The sequence below is a fragment of the Epinephelus lanceolatus genome, chromosome 10 (genome assembly GCF_041903045.1).
Source record: "Epinephelus lanceolatus isolate andai-2023 chromosome 10, ASM4190304v1, whole genome shotgun sequence".
In the NCBI taxonomy this organism is placed as follows: domain Eukaryota; kingdom Metazoa; phylum Chordata; class Actinopteri; order Perciformes; family Serranidae; genus Epinephelus; species Epinephelus lanceolatus.
The window spans coordinates 6,701,486-6,719,451 of record NC_135743.1 but is presented as its reverse complement, the minus strand read 5'-3'; the positions used below and the strand labels follow the sequence as shown (position 1 = coordinate 6,719,451).

The 17,966-nt window shown below is 39.7% G+C and overlaps 1 protein-coding gene across 2 annotated transcripts in view; it reads right to left on the bottom strand.

Annotated features, from left to right (window-relative positions):
* dgkb (diacylglycerol kinase, beta) overlaps positions 1-17,966 on the bottom strand; it is a 112,346-nt gene that overhangs the window by 47,318 nt on the left and 47,062 nt on the right. For both annotated transcript variants that reach the window (XM_033641666.2, XM_033641667.2), the window contains 6 exons: positions 16,399-16,500; positions 12,014-12,087; positions 11,332-11,406; positions 6,589-6,674; positions 5,855-5,944; positions 4,200-4,360 (listed from right to left, as the gene is read on the bottom strand). In XM_033641666.2, coding sequence (XP_033497557.1) covers positions 4,200-4,360; positions 5,855-5,944; positions 6,589-6,674; positions 11,332-11,406; positions 12,014-12,087; positions 16,399-16,500 — 588 coding nt within the window. The remainder of the gene's footprint in view (positions 1-4,199; positions 4,361-5,854; positions 5,945-6,588; positions 6,675-11,331; positions 11,407-12,013; positions 12,088-16,398; positions 16,501-17,966) is intronic.

Genomic DNA, 17,966 nt, shown 5'->3' with positions numbered 1-17,966 from the left:
CTATTCAGGGGTGAAAAGCTGTTTTTTCTCAAAGTAGGGCATGAAATGTAATGAAATGTATTTTCTTTGAATTTCTTATGTGCTGGTTTTTCTTACACGTTTTCTACAGGTTTTCTAATCTCTCAGTCCCTTCTCCTTGTTTAGTAAACACACACTCATTAATGTCCCCCTCCAGACACGTTTTAATACTCATACTTTTACTGATGTTTTGTTGAACATCGTTCTCCTACATTAGGCCCCGCTCACACAGAAAGCGCTTTGAAGGTTGAGAAATGTGAGGCGCACCGCACTGCCTTTTTTTTTTTTTTAAATTTTTAGGCCACTTGCAAAAAAACAAAACAAATGCTTGCTGTGTAATCAATCTACTATTTATTTATTTTAGTATAATCTGTGTGGGTACATGAGACCCTAAAAAAGAGGGTGGATCATGGGGAGTATCACCAGTTGGTCCAGGAGCTTCTCCTCCATGATGGCTGTTTCCAGATAGGCTATACTTTAGGGTGACTCCGGGACAGTTTGACAACCTGCTGTTTATCGTCGGGCCTAGCATACAAAAAATGAACACTAACTACAGGGAGTCTATTGGTCCTGCCGAGCACCACCAGTTTCTCCTCCACTGTTTGCCAACAGTGAACTTGTTGCCGTGACCACCACAGAAGGCCCGCCTCTCAAATCATCGGATTGGACAATGGGAAAAAAAGCGGAGATGATGTTGATGAGGTTGAAGTTTTTTCCAACTCAAGGAGTTCAGAGCACCCCAGCAAAAACACCAGGTGCCTAGAGCACAGAAATGTGAGGCGCGTAGCAACGCTAAAACAAGTAAAAGGCTTCTCATTAAAAACAATTACAAAAAGCCGCCTTCAGCTGCCAAAACACATTCTGTGTGATCAGGGTTTAATAGCAGAAGCAGATCTACTCTTTCTCCCTCATTGAGATATTCTGGTTCTGGCCTCCGTCCCGCCCACCACAGATGGTTATGCACTCTGCTTTTCCCACTGTTGCTCACACTAGAATGACCAGTAAAAGTGCTATCAGGATGGCTAACGTTAGCATTAGATTAAACATTGGAGAGATTCAGCTGTACAAGTTTGAGCCTAAGTCAGACCCAGACTCAGATGTTGAGTCTGTTGTGCACCATAATCAGCGACTAGCAGACGTATCAGAATGGTTAGGTGTAGTTAGCATTTTCTATTTATGCAACTTAGCAACTTTCATAGGAATGAACTGGGCTCCACCTCCACTGCTGTATCCAGTTTAATTCATACACCCATGGTCCCCAACTTGGAAAATGTAGTGGGCTTAGCTACTAGTAACTCTACATCAAAATAAGGTTTCACTACACTGAAGCTACCTCTAGAAAAATGTAGCAAGCTAAGCTACGCGAAAATGATAAAAGTAGCTTCGTACTTGCGATGCTACTTTTTTTTCTTTTCTTTATGTCAAATTTCAGTGATCTGAAAAACTGTCAGCCAAATAAATAGGCAGGGAAAAACAGTTAACTAACTTAATTACTGTAAATTATAGAATAACAGACATATATTAAAACTTTTTTTGTGGCTTTTTTGACATTTGAACATTTCCTTCAATAACATGACATCATCAGTCAGCCCATCGCTCTTTATCTTTCTCTCTCCTCTTCCTATTTAACACACTTCTCTGTCTCGGCCTCTTTCAGTCGGCTCTCTGGCTCTGTCACTAATTCACAAACAGAATTCCAAAATCAATTTTTCAGTCAGTAAAACAATAAAAAATAACAGACCTAAATTAAAACTGTTATTTTTTTGGGACTTTAGAACATGTCCTGGAAATAACACGTGACATCAGTATGCCTCTGTCTCTCAGCTCTTTTCTCGGCTCTTGTTGTGTCTGTTTCTCTGGTGTCCACTGCAAATCCACTAAATATGTACAGTCTGTGGCGAGACACGAGAGAGATGTGTCAAGAAAAGCAATGTAGCCAATCAGAGGCAGAGTAGGGCGGGTCTTGCGGCGAGCAGAATAAACTGAAGGATTAGTTTGTGATGTCATACTGAGGTGCTTCCCTCGTCTACATACCTTGCGGTGGTGCTGGCGTCAGTCACTCGACTTATCCTCATTTTAATTATCCTTATTTTTATCCAGACCTACGCAGGAAAAAAAGTCTACTGCACATCAGAGCTTTTCCTGTGAAAAATAGCTTGTAACTTTTGTCGACGCTACTCGGCTACTGAAAAGCTTTTTGACTTAGAAAGTAGTGACGTTGCTACTGAGAAATGTAGTCAAGTTAGTGATGTCACTACTTGCAGGGACGCTGCTGCCCAACACTGATGGTCTCCCCGAATTACATTTGAATCTCAGATTTTGGGGTAAATGCACAGAGGAGGAAATTGAAAACATCGCTCTCGTCACAAAACTTGTACAGATACAAGTCAGGATTAAAGTCAAACATTTTAGGGAACAAAAACAGAAGACAAACCAATGTTTGAGTGGAGGGGGACTTTAAATGTTTTATAAATAAGTTGTCTTGACAGTGGCGTCCAAAAGAAGCCCTAATCCAACAAATCTACTAAATCCATATAAAAAAAATAGCTTGAAGCAAAGATGACTGTGTTCTGACATTTATACTTTGTATTAATGTACTCAACCATCAGGACAACTGTTCAGAGATGTATTTGACACTGTAACCACTTCCCCCCATGCACATCACCATATGTTCAACACTGCTGACAGATGACAGCCATTGTTCTCCTCTATCACAATGTTAACAAGACCTGTCCTCTAATATCCTCCAACATGGTCATTAGGGGCCCAGGCTGGAGGTGTTATTCAACTAACATTTGTAAGGCCATGCATCACTTATGTCCCTGCCACAGTCTGTATGAATCTCACAACACCGAGTGGCTCCCTCCTCTGCCACCTGTAAATGTCAATTACCATATTTCCCCCTGACATTTATCAGTAATGGGTAACATGAGCTACGTGAAATCAGTGTCATTATGGTGGAGATGGACGGGGGGGTGCTGACGGCTACGTAACACCATGCAAAGACACAACACGGCTTGTTTATCAATCAGAGGTGGTTGAAGCTTGAGCACATCTCAATAAAGGCCGAACCTGGATGTGATCAAAACAAATAAATTGACTGATTACGCTGTTACTGCAGGTACTGTGCGTTTTTATTTATTCAGCCTTTAATAACAGAACCAAGAATTTTGGTTGTCAGTCCATCCTCCTTTTGTCTTTGTTCTGTTTGAGTTTGTATTTGGGTTAAGTTGTTTACTGGCACCTCTGATATCCTGCGACTGAGACTCTTTGTCACCACGATTAAACTTAACTTTGGTGTGAAAGGTTTGAAAAGCTGCCATATGCTTCTTACACCAGCTGCGCACAAGTGTCTCATCACTGTAACCCTTCAGTCACAGGCAAGTAGAGTTTAAAAGATCCTGCAAAAACAAAAGTTATAATTAGGGCTGCCAAAGTAATGCCTTATATTGATATATTGACTGGTGCGTCACTGAAGGCCAAAGTGGCTTTGTCACATGGAGGCAGACGAGACATGCTGCTTTGCCCCGTGAATGGAACATTAACATTTGCAAAAAGGACCCGAAGGAACTGTTGACAGGAGCAAAGTTATCTGCAGTTTCGGCAGTAAGGAATTTTTAGAGTACTTGCAGTGGACTGCAGACCAGTTTCGGTGGTCGAGGGGACAATTGTGTCCAAAAACAGCTTTACTACAGCGTATTTGTCAAAATTCATTTAAACTGAAATTTTAAAATACTTTCACAGCAAAAGCTGATATATGTGACTCATTTAGAATAATTAATCTCAAATCATATAATAGGTTAGATTACATGATTTTTTTTTTTTTTTTAATCGCTTGACAGCTCTAGTTACAAAATACTGCTTGGCAGAGTCCTGAATGGGTCTTTTTGCTTCTTATCCATTAAATATGACCTTTAAAATCACTTGTCTATAAATCAACAACACATAACAGTTTTCTGATTTGAAGGCGACAGCCCTCTTTTTTTAAAATCCAGGTATCCCTTGACTGAAATCAATAAACTATCAACAGCAAACCTAAAGTATGAACCATTAAACTCATGAAGGAGAGTTATAAAAAAGTTTGCCCTTCACATTTGTCAACCAAAGACCATATAATCTATACATTACCCATTCCTCTGTCTCATCAGTGCCTCATGATCAGTGACTGAAGTCTGACTCACCACTCCGATGGAGAAGTAGTTGTTGACGATACTGTAAGGCACCGGGTCCCCTCGCTCCTCTTTGTCTGTGGGTGTGACGTCAATCTTCCAGCGGTCCAGCATCACCTCTGAACTGTTCTCGATGTCCCGCATTATCTTCAGGAGGCTCTCGCCCTCATAGCCTCAAACAAACAAACAAACACAAGATGTGTGTTTAAATGAGCCCAGAACAGCTTCAGCTAAGTGACTGATACTTTTAAGTGACATACAATAACATGAGTGCAGACTATGTCTGAGTTTGCTTGGGTTTATTGATTTATAGGGATGATATTGGGTGATTTTCTTTTGAGCTTCAGAAAAGGGACTTGTGCAGCTAGTAATATGTAATTAAAATCTTTTTTTTAATTTTCTTTTACTGTTATTTACTTTTGATTTTCATTTAATGCTCAACTGATTTTGTATGCACATTTTTATTGGTGCTATGTATCAGTGATTTTGCCCTTAACAGAATTTAAATTTTGGATGTGCTGAATGTGCATATTAAGGCAGTACAGGAGGAGGTGCACATTAATAATCCTCCAGGACTGTAACATGCTCATGTTTAACCCAAACAATGTGTCATGTGACTGCAGTTGGTTCAGATCCAGGTCGGAACACCTTCTCACCACAAATGAACCGCACCAGAGTTCGTTTGTAACCAGACTGAGACCACCTCTTCAAGAAGGTCTCGGCCCGGTTGATTTGGTGCACACCTGAGTGTGATTGCTGTGTTCACACCTGCCCAAACGAACCACACTTTGGGGGCAAACGACTTTGAGTTTGATTGAACCGAACCGAACATATGTGAGGGCAGATGTGAAAACACAACATCAGTTTACAAACTCTCACACAACTATAGTATAATCCAAGTCTCATTTATCCTGTACTTCCCTTCACTAAAACATTATGATTTAAAACAATTTTGCCTCTGAGTAGGGTGCCCTAAGCTTGCGCGTACGCATGAGCTTTGCTTGAGCAGAGGCCAAACGCACACTCGTGCCCGGGCACAGTACTCGGCCTTGCAGGAGACTGTTTGTACTGACATATTTTATATCATGATGTTTTAGTGTAAATATGTGTTTGAGAAGTACTGAGCATCCAAGTGGATAAATAAGTCTTGGATTATACTGCATGAGTTGTGTGAAAGTTTGATATAGTTTTGCTGTTTTCAGCGTGCTCTCCATTTATTTTAATTTATGATAAATGTTCGCCTTTTTTGGATTCTCCGTTCAACGTGGAGTTTTCTTCACAAATTCAAGTTAACACGCTGTGAGTAATTGTTACAAAAATAATCATTTTGCAAGGGAAGTATCATTTAAGACAATATTTTGAAATACTGAGTAATTATTTTGATTAAGTTTCTTATTATATGACGGAACATGTTTTTTTTTTCCATCACACTGGCAGAAAAGGACTTCCATACATTACAGCAAAACAAGACTTTGAAGACAGAACTGTGATGGACATTTTCACTGTTTTCTACACATTTTATAGACATTAATCCATTAAGTTTAAAAATAATCTGTAGATTACTGTATCTGTATATGTGTAGAATGCACACTGTATTTAGCTGTGAATGTAATAAGGTGAATTAAGGCCATGTATTTCACTGCGATGTATCTATTTTCTGTCAGTACCTCCTCCCCATCGCAGACATCTTGCCAGGTCGTTGCCCGTGCCAAGAGGAAGTATACACACGGGGGGGTTCCTGTCCAGGTTGGCCTTATCTGGAGCAGCGGGACAAAATATCACAACACGATGCGAAACAAGGCCAAACCAAGAAAAACAAACTCACTGCAATGACTTGCAAAGAAAGCATCAAATCCGTTTTGCAGCCCCACTTGTAAACCTACAAGTCAATATGAGCGTGCAGTTGTACAGTCTATTTCAAGAGACCGTTATTACCTCTCTTTGTTTTGATTGATAAAAAATTGAGGCAATTTTTGAGAGCCAGAACAAGTAACATGTCTTCGAGACCAAATAGGAGGAGGCCAGGTGATTTTTCCCCATCAAATGATGACAAGCATGTTGTTTTCCAACTCACGTAATCATTCCATTTTACCACCCCTGAATACGCAGGCTCGCATGTAATGAAAGTGTTTATATACAGCCTATAAAGTACACTTTACCATTTCAGGCTGAACAACAGGCTGACTATGAAAACTAATAAAAACAAATGCAATTTTACCAAAAAAGGAAATGAATTGCTTAAGTTCTATAATGTTACCTTACATTACCAGCACAGAGAGTCTATATGAGTAAATATAACGAAACACCTCAGGAGATTTTAATATGTGTAAAATAATAACTGGGACCAGATTCTTGATAACACTGTGATTAAATATTATGAAATGTACAAAATGTTCTTTACCTATGAAGTCCAGGATCCAGCCCACAGTGCCGTCCCCTCCGCAGGCCAGCACTCTGAAGTCAGGAACATCTCTGAAGAAGTTCAGCCTGCAAACAAACACAGTCCGCTCCGTACATCACTTCTCACTTTGTGTTTTATCCTGCAAATATGCAAAAGTTATAAATGTTTTGTGCTTATTTACAATTTGTCATCATCTCTCTGGTGAACACTTTTAATGTTTACATCTTTATAATGATGACATTTATTCTACAATATGCAGATTTGCTTCTCTTTTCAACCAATAATTTCAGTGGGAAAATTAACCCTTAAACGTACCGTATGACTGCTGATATAAGGCTGAAAATGTAACTCTTGTGTTTGTTGACATGCTTCATTGTTTGTGTTCTGCTGTGTTGGTATAAATATTATTATTAATCTTTTTCTGACCTTATTAAGACTCAATATGTAGAGACTTATTTAGGTAAACTATTTTTGTCACAAATTGTCTTTGCACATTTGAAGGCGACAGAATACAGAAATGACCATAAAACATCGTTTTTAAACCAAATAAGGGAATATTTCATGTTTTACATGTAATAAAGGTGATGCATGAACAAATATATAAACCAGTTGTTTCTCAAACAGTCATTTAGAGACTATTTCTTATATATATATACCGAAGGACGTTGCAGCCTAATTGACAGAAAAAATATTGGCATTGTATGTTTCTGCAAATCACAGATATGTTACACTGCACGTTACTATGTTATCGATAGGTTAAAACTTTCTGTTTCAGTGACATTGTGGTTGAGGTTTAGTTTGAGACTCAAAAGCCACTTGGCTATGGTTAGGAAAATTTCATATTTCAGCTTAAAATACCTGCTGTTGGTAGCACAATTTTATATCGGTAAAAAAGAACCCCTTTTTGTGGTAGTATCCCACTAGGACACACAGACATGTCTCTGTAACAAACAACTGCTAGTCGTGGCACTAAACGCACCAATGTCTCAATAAAAAAAGACATCTTTTCGTGGCACTATCCCTGCTGATAGGTTGCTATAAACACCAAAATTTGGAGCCAAGAAAACAGCTGGAAATACAGCAATGACTCACTAAAACACAACTGGTTTTGCTGTCTGTTGATCTCGAACAGTGGTCTGCAGCTTGTCTCGCCTAGGTTATTTTGTATGACTGTATTGTGTCAGGTTTATGTTTTATATCCTGTTGCTCTAAAGGTGATAAAAAAGTTAAAAAAAAAATCACTTTATGGAATACATTCAGTGCTGCGTTATCACTATTCTGTGTATTCCTGCTTCCTTTTCAAGGTTTTTTACTCTGCTATACAGTACTGTCATGTTTTGTTTTATAGAAAATTATTCTTTTTATTTTGCTCTAAAAATGATAGCTTTGTTCAAGTGTTCAAAGGAATGGTTCTTTAAGACATAAAGCTTTTCTCTTGACAATAAGAAAAGTGATCACAGATCTGTGTGCAGATCATGAGCATGTTTCTGAGCACGCTGCTTCACTGCAAACCCCCTCTGATCCCACAAAATAACACATGTCGCACTGACAATTATTCATTGGGCAAGCTAGCCTGCCTGTTCGGGGGTTAATTGGATCATGACAGGCAATGTTCAGTCCAACTTCTTCCGTTCCTTCACAATAACAAAGCCCTAACTGAATGAGCCAGCCTCCAAGCCTCGTATGGCGGGTAAATGATTCGCTCAATTACTCTCCAACTGGGACCACAAACCACATTAGACGCAAAACAGACGGCCGCAAACATGAAAGGCAACTTTGGGGATATTTAAATACCAAGAAACAAACACTTAATTTGTTGTAATTGCATTAGTGAGGCAGCTAATTGACAGCAGTGCGTGCGGCTGCTTCGGCCTGCAGTGTCCGACGGTGACCGTTCACCTCTCTAATGTGTGCGGCAGTGCGTACACTTGACTAAATATTAACAAGGTTACAGCGGGGCAAGGTCATCTGGAATGTTGTCAGCTCTGAGGAGAAGCTCTGGGTTCGGCTCCAGACAGCAGAGGGGATGCAGGTGATGTTTCAGGCCACGTGCAGGGACACCAAGAGAAGAGAGACAAAACAGGGCACACAAGGTCAGCCCCAAAAACTTGGAGCTGCGTTGGCACAATCTGTGGCGCGAGAGCTGTGCCAGCTTCACGCACAGACAGTCGAAACAACCTCGTGGAGGTTTTTTTGCACCCTGCGTGTGCTGCTGTGTATTTATTTTTTATAAGCCACAAAGAGTCTGTTTTCAGATCTAATCAAAGCCAAACAACGTGGCAGCACGGCGGACAGGCATTCCTGTATGTTGTGTGCCACCAAAGTGGCGAAGGAGCCTTATGCATGTAAATGATCCATTCATTTTCTTAATCACAGATGTGAACCATAGGAAACCTGATGCCGCCTGCACCTACAGCCTGCAGAGAGCTCCTCGTCTGTATGCATGATCACATGTGGTATGGTGAGAGTTTGAACCTCTCTATCCGTCAGTCGCCTGTGTCACCGGCTCTACGTTCACATGCAGGCTTATGCATATGGAGCCGCTGCTCATCTGAGACTACAGCATGACGCTGTCGTCTCCAGGATTTGTTATGTGTGAACTCACCTCATTTGTGTCTGTGCTGTGTGAGGGAAGTGAGAGGGGGCTCTAATATTAAAGGCCTCTCTTGCATGTGATGGTGGTTATTATATGTGAGCAACAACAAGCCTGTTTGTAAACACAAGATCATTATCTGATACTGTATGATTTGTCAGTCTTTCCTTCTTTCTGTTTTGATTCCAAGAACAATTAATGCCATTACTGAGTATTTCAAATGTCTAAAAGGGGTTTGAAATGCAACTTGATGTGAATAGTGTCATATTCTGTATCAAAACATTCACATTTAGGATTAATTTATCTTTTCTGAACAATATTTCTCATCTTGCTTCTTCAAAAAGTGTTGCAACCTTGTGAAAGGTTTTCTGCAGTGTATTTCATAACTTTTAAAATAAATTAACAAAAATAAGTAATAAGTAATGCAATAATGTATTTAAGATGTAGTTTTGCCACTGAAAACCTAAAATTGTTCATCACTGTAGTGTATAACATAGATCTATGAAAATCTCTTTGTTTTAGTTTGGCACTTTTCTCACATTTTTAAAAGTTATTTGTCTCTAAGCAGTTATTAATTTGAGTTATTACACCTGCTTTCTTTTTTAACATAGAAAATGGACTTTATGTATCTGGTAAACTTAAAGGATCAGGTCATGATTTTTAAGTCTGTCTCTTAAACCCAAGCTGACATGTCCGTATGAACTGAAAATGGTTTTTGTTTGCAGTTTTCCTTCATCCTGTTAAAACATTATAAGATCCCTTCCCAACAAATATTCAAAAGTTTGTGTTTTTGTAAAAAGTTTCCTTTTTGTGTTTCCATGCTGAGCTGTGATTGAAGGACACTGCATATAATTTTTTAGGTTCTTTTACTTAATTTGAGGATTTCACTTTTATACGACTTTATACTTGTCCTCCACTACATTTCCAGAGGGAAATATTGTACTTTTTACTGCTCCACATTTATCTGACTCTAAGTTACTCTACAGATTAAGATTTCATGAAAAAATGCTATCAATTTACAAAATATGATACTATTCTTTTAATTAAAGTATATATTACAAAGGAGTTAAGCTTCAGTTGGCATGCAAATAACCTTTTGTCATATTTGCTGAAACGGTCACTATATCCACACAGCATTATAGACAACAGAAAATTTTTTTGGAAATAAATCATGTCCTAACCCTAACCCTAACCCAATTCAGACCAAAGATTCACAATGAGGCAAAACTTTTCTAGAACATCGCAAATCTTTGGTCTGAATTGGGCTTGATGGCATTTGCAAGAATCTACAGCATCTGAAAGAAATCAACCAATCAGAGCCGAAAAGTCTATGACACAGCTTTCAATCATGTAAATCACTGCTCGTGAACTGCTGTCAAACTGTCAAACTAGGCAGCGCTGATCAAATATGAATCAAGATTCTGTTACTGCATCGTCTATTTCTCGCCTCAGAGGTTTTCAGAAATATATTTTAGTGTACTGTTTAGCTGTTAAATAAGACAGTTAGTGACCCAGCAGCCATGTTGGAAACAGTCGAGCAAAAACGAAGCACCACCCACCAGCCAGAGCAAACTTTCTAAAACAGCTCTCATCAGAATCTTGATTCATATTTGATCAGCACTGCCTTATTTGACAGTTTGATTACAGTTCACGGAGTGATCAATATGATTGACAGCCGCTTTAGAGGCTCCTCGGCACTGATTGGTTGTTTTCCTTCACAAGCAGTAATGCCATTAAAAGCAAAGGGAGAGGAACATGATTTTTATCACAGGTTGTATCTGTCATGTACTTCTGTGTGGATATTGTAACAGTTTCAGCCAAAAATGACGAAAGTTATTTTTATAAGTTACTAACTGTAGCTTTAAAATGTGCTTCACCTCCACCAGTTCTAACATTAACAGTTAAAGGATCACTAATAAAATTACTGTCAACAAGTACTTTTACTTAGGAGTGTAAGCTTTTTAGTTTTACTTCTTCAGTTTAGGAGTATTTTTACAGAGCATTACTACTACTTTTACTTCTGCGGATACTTTTTCCACCATTACAGCAAGCAAAACTGTTTTAATGTACATATGTGCATCTGATCTTTAAGACAAAAAATGTGACCCTTTCCTTGAAGTGATCTGACCATGTCTGAACACAGTACGTACCCCGGCATGGGTCCATTCTTGGCCAGGTTGTACACTTGTCTCGGGTTCAGAAGATACTGGAACTTTCTGTAAATCCTACAGGAGTGAAAATATAGAGAGATCAGAAAACATCAAGACGACAAACAGAAGTAATAATGCAAAAATTCAAATCACATCTCACAGATTAGGCCTAAAACAATGTGTATTCAGTGCCAGATTTTGTCCTGTAAATGCCGACGCAGACCGGCGTCCAATCACAGCGTTGACAAGGCAGCGGAGTGGACAGCAGGGTGGGACATACCCAAAGTCCCCTTGAGGAGAAACCATTAGAAAGACTAATTCATTTTAATTTCAATTTCATTATATCAACTGGCTGAAGTCATATTTTGATCTCATAATTTAAACAAATGAGGGCCGGCGTAATAAGGAGTGAATGAATATGTTTCAGTAATAACCCAATTAGCCCTGGGTTAAAGAAAGGGGACCAGCCAGGGACGTGACAGTGAGGAGGGTGGGAGGTGGGGAGGTATGAGCTGACGGTGAAGGCGTCCGGCGCTTTAGGTTAATGTTATTGTGTTTTTATTTGACTAAGTAAGCCTAGAGCACTTGGCAGCCAGAGGCCACGGTGCCGACTTCCCTCTGCGGCTGAGGAGCGCAGCTTCAGAGGCCTCTTGTAGCATGTTGAGACAGATTGTGTACTTACCTCTCTCCCTGCTTCCCCCCGCTCTTCGGATTGACAAACACTAGCAGAGGATGAGTGCCCTCTATTGTTGTGATCTGAATGGGAGATGTCAAAACAAACCGTTGGTGTTTGGAGACTGCAGGATGCTTCACAGGAATTCACTTTCAAGCCATATCCCTCAGACGTTTTGTCGAGTATATACGGCACTTCCAAGCAATGCCAGTCATCGGATTCATTTCACACTTTTCCTGTTTCACTGCAGAGGTGCACAAGTGGTACCTGGCTACGGCAAAGTGTGGGCGCTCACCGATTCTTTGCCTGAGTCCAAATTTAATCTTGTGTTAATTATAATATCTAATTATAAAGGAGAGCAGTGATAAAGTCCCCAAAGAATGTATTGCTAAGGCAAAATGAATCACATAAATGTTCTTTTTCTGATCAGCTGGTGTAGTATATTCAAAGGGTCCCATTAAATGTGTCAGTTCACATGTCAAAACTTTGACTTCCCCACTCTGTCTGTGGCACTCAGCCCCAAAACCCTGTTATTCTGATTGAAGACACATATCTGTAAAAACTGTTTAATTTCTCTAAAGTCTCAATAATTCCCTTAAAACAGCTGGGCACTGTCACTTTCAGCAAACGTAACTCAAGCAGGAGTAAATGGATACAGTCATGGTTAGGGGGCGTGGTTAGGGCGGAGTCTGCAAGGGGAAAAACTGTTGTTTCCTTCAGCTGGCAAACACTGGCAAGTGAAGTATCGAAACTCACATAGGAGACACTATTATATTTACTATCACTATGATTAAAATGATCATAACATTAGTACATTACAGCCACTAATGCAATAATGTATTAGACTAGTGTGTTTTAGTGAATTCCATGCACGTTTGGAGACAGTATGACAGTGCTAATATTACTCAGCGCCATTTTAATGATGGGCTATGATGTCATCACGTAGGGATTTGCAACTTCACGAACTACAGGTCTTTGGAGGCTCACGACTTTTTTACCAACAGCCAAACAAAAAGCATGGGTAAAGCATTTTTGTTTAATCCGAAAAGCCCGAAATTGCGATCATCAATCCCACCAGACTCCATTTTAATAAACAGTAATTTTAGCATGTATAGATCCAGCGTATTTTCACATCTAACTGAGGGAATTTAGGGTTTATTTCAACCAAAGCAGAGTTGGTAATTGTTGAAACAGTGGAAAGACAAACCACACAATGGTTTCTGTGTGTTTTACTTTGTTTCTTGAGTTTGAATGAGGTGTGTTTTTACGATGATAAAACTACTGTTTATTTAAATGGAGTCTGGTGGGTTTGGCAATAGTGATTTCGGGCTGTTTCTGGTTAAACAAAAAGGATCTTTCTCTTTAACAAAAATGCCTATCTCTGTAGGGATCCTTTCCATAACATTGGCAGATTCTGAGCCTGTCAGTGGCAAAAATAAGAACTTTTAGTGAACATAAATTGACGTTGAAAACATTTAACGACAGAGTTGAGCCGTTTCGGTGATGATTTGAGATTGGACTTCTGCCCAAGCAGCAAAATATGACAAGCAGTGATGAGATCATGTTAAGCCCTGTTAGCTTATGCTAACTGGGTAAAGAGAGCGTTCCTTCAGCGCTGCGTTAATCAGCTCTTGCTGCCCCACCCGCCTACCATCATAAATAGATTCTAACTCTGTGGGGAACACTGAATTCTCAAAATAATACGTTCCGAATCTGAAACAGCGTCACAACTATTTTTGCAATTTTCACTTGTCCCTGCAATTTAGTTGCAAAAGAATGCCTATGAACACTGCAACATTCACCACATTTTTTTTGAAAAGCTGCTGTGAAATCAGAATTTCAGGCCACAACAATCAGAAAAACAGCCCGTGTGAGAGAGAGACTGATCTGTGGTGCATTTTGTTAGGGAATATTTTCAGTGGTGAAAAATAGTCATCAACTACACTAACTGATCTATTTTTATACTTTTTGGACAACAACGGAGCTCTATGGCACAGAGGGATGATATTAGACTTTGTAGTGTTTGGTCTTTTCATGGGATTATGGATTAAAAGAATCCCTTGAAGAAGAGATATTGTACCACAATGGGACGTTCCCGCTAAATAAAAGATGTGTAAATAAAATTTGTTGATAATAAGAAAAATATAGAGTATCTCAAGCAAAATATGTCACAAAAACTACATGATATCACACTTTTGCTCCAGTTTTTACCCACAAATGTAGCAGATATTACCATTTTCTTAGAGATATGGTGGCAGATGATATTAAATGCAGACAAGGTTTTACTAACCAGGCAGCCATGGATACACAGTACAGTAAAACAACCCATCCATCTCTCAGCCAATCAATACTCTCAACCTGATAATTCATGATTCACAATTCAGTCATTATAGTTATTTGTCACCGCTTCCTAATTGGCAGGGCAGTTTGTCTCGGGTGACGTGGGGAAGGATTTTCTCTGAGCAGTGAAGTGAAACAGTGACCAGACAGACAGACAGACAGACAGACAGAGCCTGCGGTGCCTGGAGGCCAAGCTCACAAAGAGCCACATAAACAAGCTCTAATCCAGCGGCTCCCCCTGTTTGAACCGTGCAGACAACTCGCCCCGTGCTCTCCCTGACACAGATGAAGCGCTTAACTCCCCCTGTCTGCTATCCCAGCAGGCCAAGGGTGAATTAATGAGCTCCCTGTCCAGTCCAGAGTGATCCATTACTTCCTGTAATTATAAATAATAATCTTGATTATTATGCTGGTTAGCCGGCGAGAGGCATAGATGGATGTGCCTGGGATATGATTCATCATATTTCTCTCCCAGCCACGCGGAGACGAGCAGTCGCCACAGACAGCGGCAGGTTTCCATCGCCGGCGTGCTGGCTGACAGATATTAGAGAGGATCAGGGCGGACTGGGCTCTGCTGTATGATACTGATTACCAGCAGGGCCTGCAGAGCCACATCTTATGTCCTCAGACCAACTGCAGAGGTTCATTTCAGAACAAAGGTCTGATGCATGGATAGTCTCTTAAAATTAATGTTAACGTTGCTGGTCTACGATCAGTGCAGGACGCAGTAGCTAAATACAGTACCTCCTCAGTCCTGCTGAATCACACTGACTCCCTGTTCGTTTTAGATTTCAGTTCAGGATTCTCTTGATCACTCTGAATCACTACAGTCTGGCCCCACTTTAAATCTAAGATCCTTTACCCCATTTTTCAGCAACAAATCACCTCAGATCTGGCTATCGGATAATTTTAAAAATCAGGCTCAAGACAAAAAGTGTGTCATGTTTTTACAGTTTTAACACTGACTCATTACTGCATTCTTTATAATTTGGTGGGTTGGACGTCATCGACCACTCACAGACAACAGCACTGATAGATTTTTATCTATAAAGCAATATTGGGCAAACTTCCAGCCTACCTCTGCACCCTTCTGTGTATCAGCTCTGGGAGTTACCAGCTACACTCCTCCAAGTGGTTGCTTTTTACTTTACCCCGGGTTATATCCGGGGTAAAGTATACTTATATCTTTTGATGAATTTCAGGGCATCATAAAGAATGTGATGACAGAGACATGTGCTTGTTTCCTTGAGAGGCCACGATGTTTGAATACTTTTTGTTTTATTGTGGATTTTTTTTATTATATGTTGTATTTGTTGCATTTTAAATGTGTTTTGAGTGGCTGTGACCTCGGCCAGGTCTCTCATTTTCAATCTCAATGGGACTTCCTGGTTAAATAAACTTTTAAAACCCCACCTATCTACAGTGGAAGTCGAATCTTAGTCGTCATAGTCGTTCTCTTTTTTTTTTTACCCATTGATCCACGTCCTCATTTGCGACAATAGTTTCCTTTTTTCCCCACACCAGAGAAAACAGGTGAAACATCCCATTAAACAATTTATCTTGACTTCTCATAGGAACTCATTTTATAGCGCTGTTGTTGTCGGGGTGAGCGTGTAGTTCAACACATCAACAGACAGACAAAGCACGTCACTATGTTCAGTTCCTTCTTGCTTTCCGCGGCTACAAACAGAACATTCGACTTTCTCTTAGAGAGACGCTGCATTAAGCTGTTTTAACTTGCCTCCCCCCGCTGACTTTGACAGGGCCGTTCACAAGCTCAAACAATATTTAGAGCTCTATGGCCGCCATGTTCTCATGTGAGTGCTCTGAATAATACATTTATACCAAAATAGGTTATATACCATGATTCATTGAGAGAAACCAAGCCACTTTATGTGAAATCAGATATTCTGCACCCCCATATAGGATGAATGGAATGATCCTTTGTACGTAGGCACATTTTCCTGCAACTGCAATAATGCGACTATATGATATGGTAAAAACAGAGCAAATTAAAGCAGGAGAATTTGACACTGAGGTTTAAAACGACTCACCTGCAGTCCTTGACCATCCACTGTGACGGAGTTGGCCCTCTGCATCTTCCCCCGGCTCGACTGGCTGGACCGGGAGTCTTTCCTCAGCGTCGACTGTCTTTCCTGGGGTCAGAGGTCAAACAGCAAAGATGTTAGAGGATCTTAAAAGGTGGTTTTCATTCTTAGGGCTTATAAAACAAATTCAAATAAAGTTATGGACTTTGAATAAACCTTTTACTTCATTTGGATTATTCAAAAACTCAAAGACATGTACATGCATCTTAACTGTACATGAGTCATACTTTTAGTGTGTGGCAGTTGTCTTGGCCTGTTTATGTTGTTCTTTATTTTATACGTATTGCTGTAACCAGGTCTGTGGCTACCATTAAGGACACTGAGGTCATGGCGTTGGCATTTTTTCTGATGAACGAAGGAATTAAAATATAAATATTAAGTGATTCAGCATCTTCTGAGATACTTTGTATTCCTGGCAGTATGAGCAAGGCTTTGAAACTGCATTTATACCATCGGCTAGAAAGTAAATCACTTTATTTTATGGGGCTGTAATTTCAAAAATAATACATTAATCCAGCAAGTTACCTGGAAATAACTAATTCATGTTTTTCTAATTCTAGGGCAAGTTGAGACAAAGTTCAGAAACCGTGGTTTTAATTAGAGGTGTTCAGATACCAACATCAGTGTCGCAAATGCCTCAGATACTGCCTGAAATTCTGGATCAGGTTTTGGGAAGTACACGACTCTCTGCGCCATCCGATATGATGTATTTTATTAATAAACCTTGAAGTAGAAAAAGAGGGACAGACGATTGGTTGCTTTGTGTATACAAACGCAGATCAAAACCTTGTGTCGGGTGCTCGTGTAGAACAGGAAACAACAGCATCAGAAGGAAAGGGATCCAGGCACTCCGAAAAAATATATAGAAAAACAAGGAAGGACATATTAAAATGCCTTTATTGTAGTGGCCAAATCATTAAAAGAGCCAACATGTTTCGACCACTGCAGGGCTTAAAAAAACATACAATACAGGTATGACCCCACCTCTATAGTGGCAGGAACCAATCAGAGGCCATCACATGACCCATATAATGACATGACAGGTTAAACAAACAGACAATAATGAAAAAAATAGTTATTAGTGATATGAGATAAGATATCCAGAAAGTTAACTATTTTTTTCTATTTGTTTCACCTGTCATGCATCAGAGTGCCTGGATTGCCTTCCTGTCGAAGTAGTTTCACACCCACATAAATTCGTCTTTGACACTCTAAAACAGAAACAGCAAATTGTGCTGTTCGGCCACAAGCAGCTAGTATTTTAGAGCGATCATCTGCTGCTGGTTTATTGGAAGTTCCCAGAAACAGCTGGAAGAAGATCGGGGATGCAGCCTTTGTCAGTTGTCAGTCTGTGCTGCATTTCTTGTATGAACGGTGCTACATAAATAAAATGTGTTATTATTATCATTATCATCCAAATAAATGAAATATTGAAAAACAAAATATGAAAAAAAGGAGAGACTTTCTTCTTTGTGTCTTTGGGGGACTTTGACTTCAGTATTTTTAAACTCTAA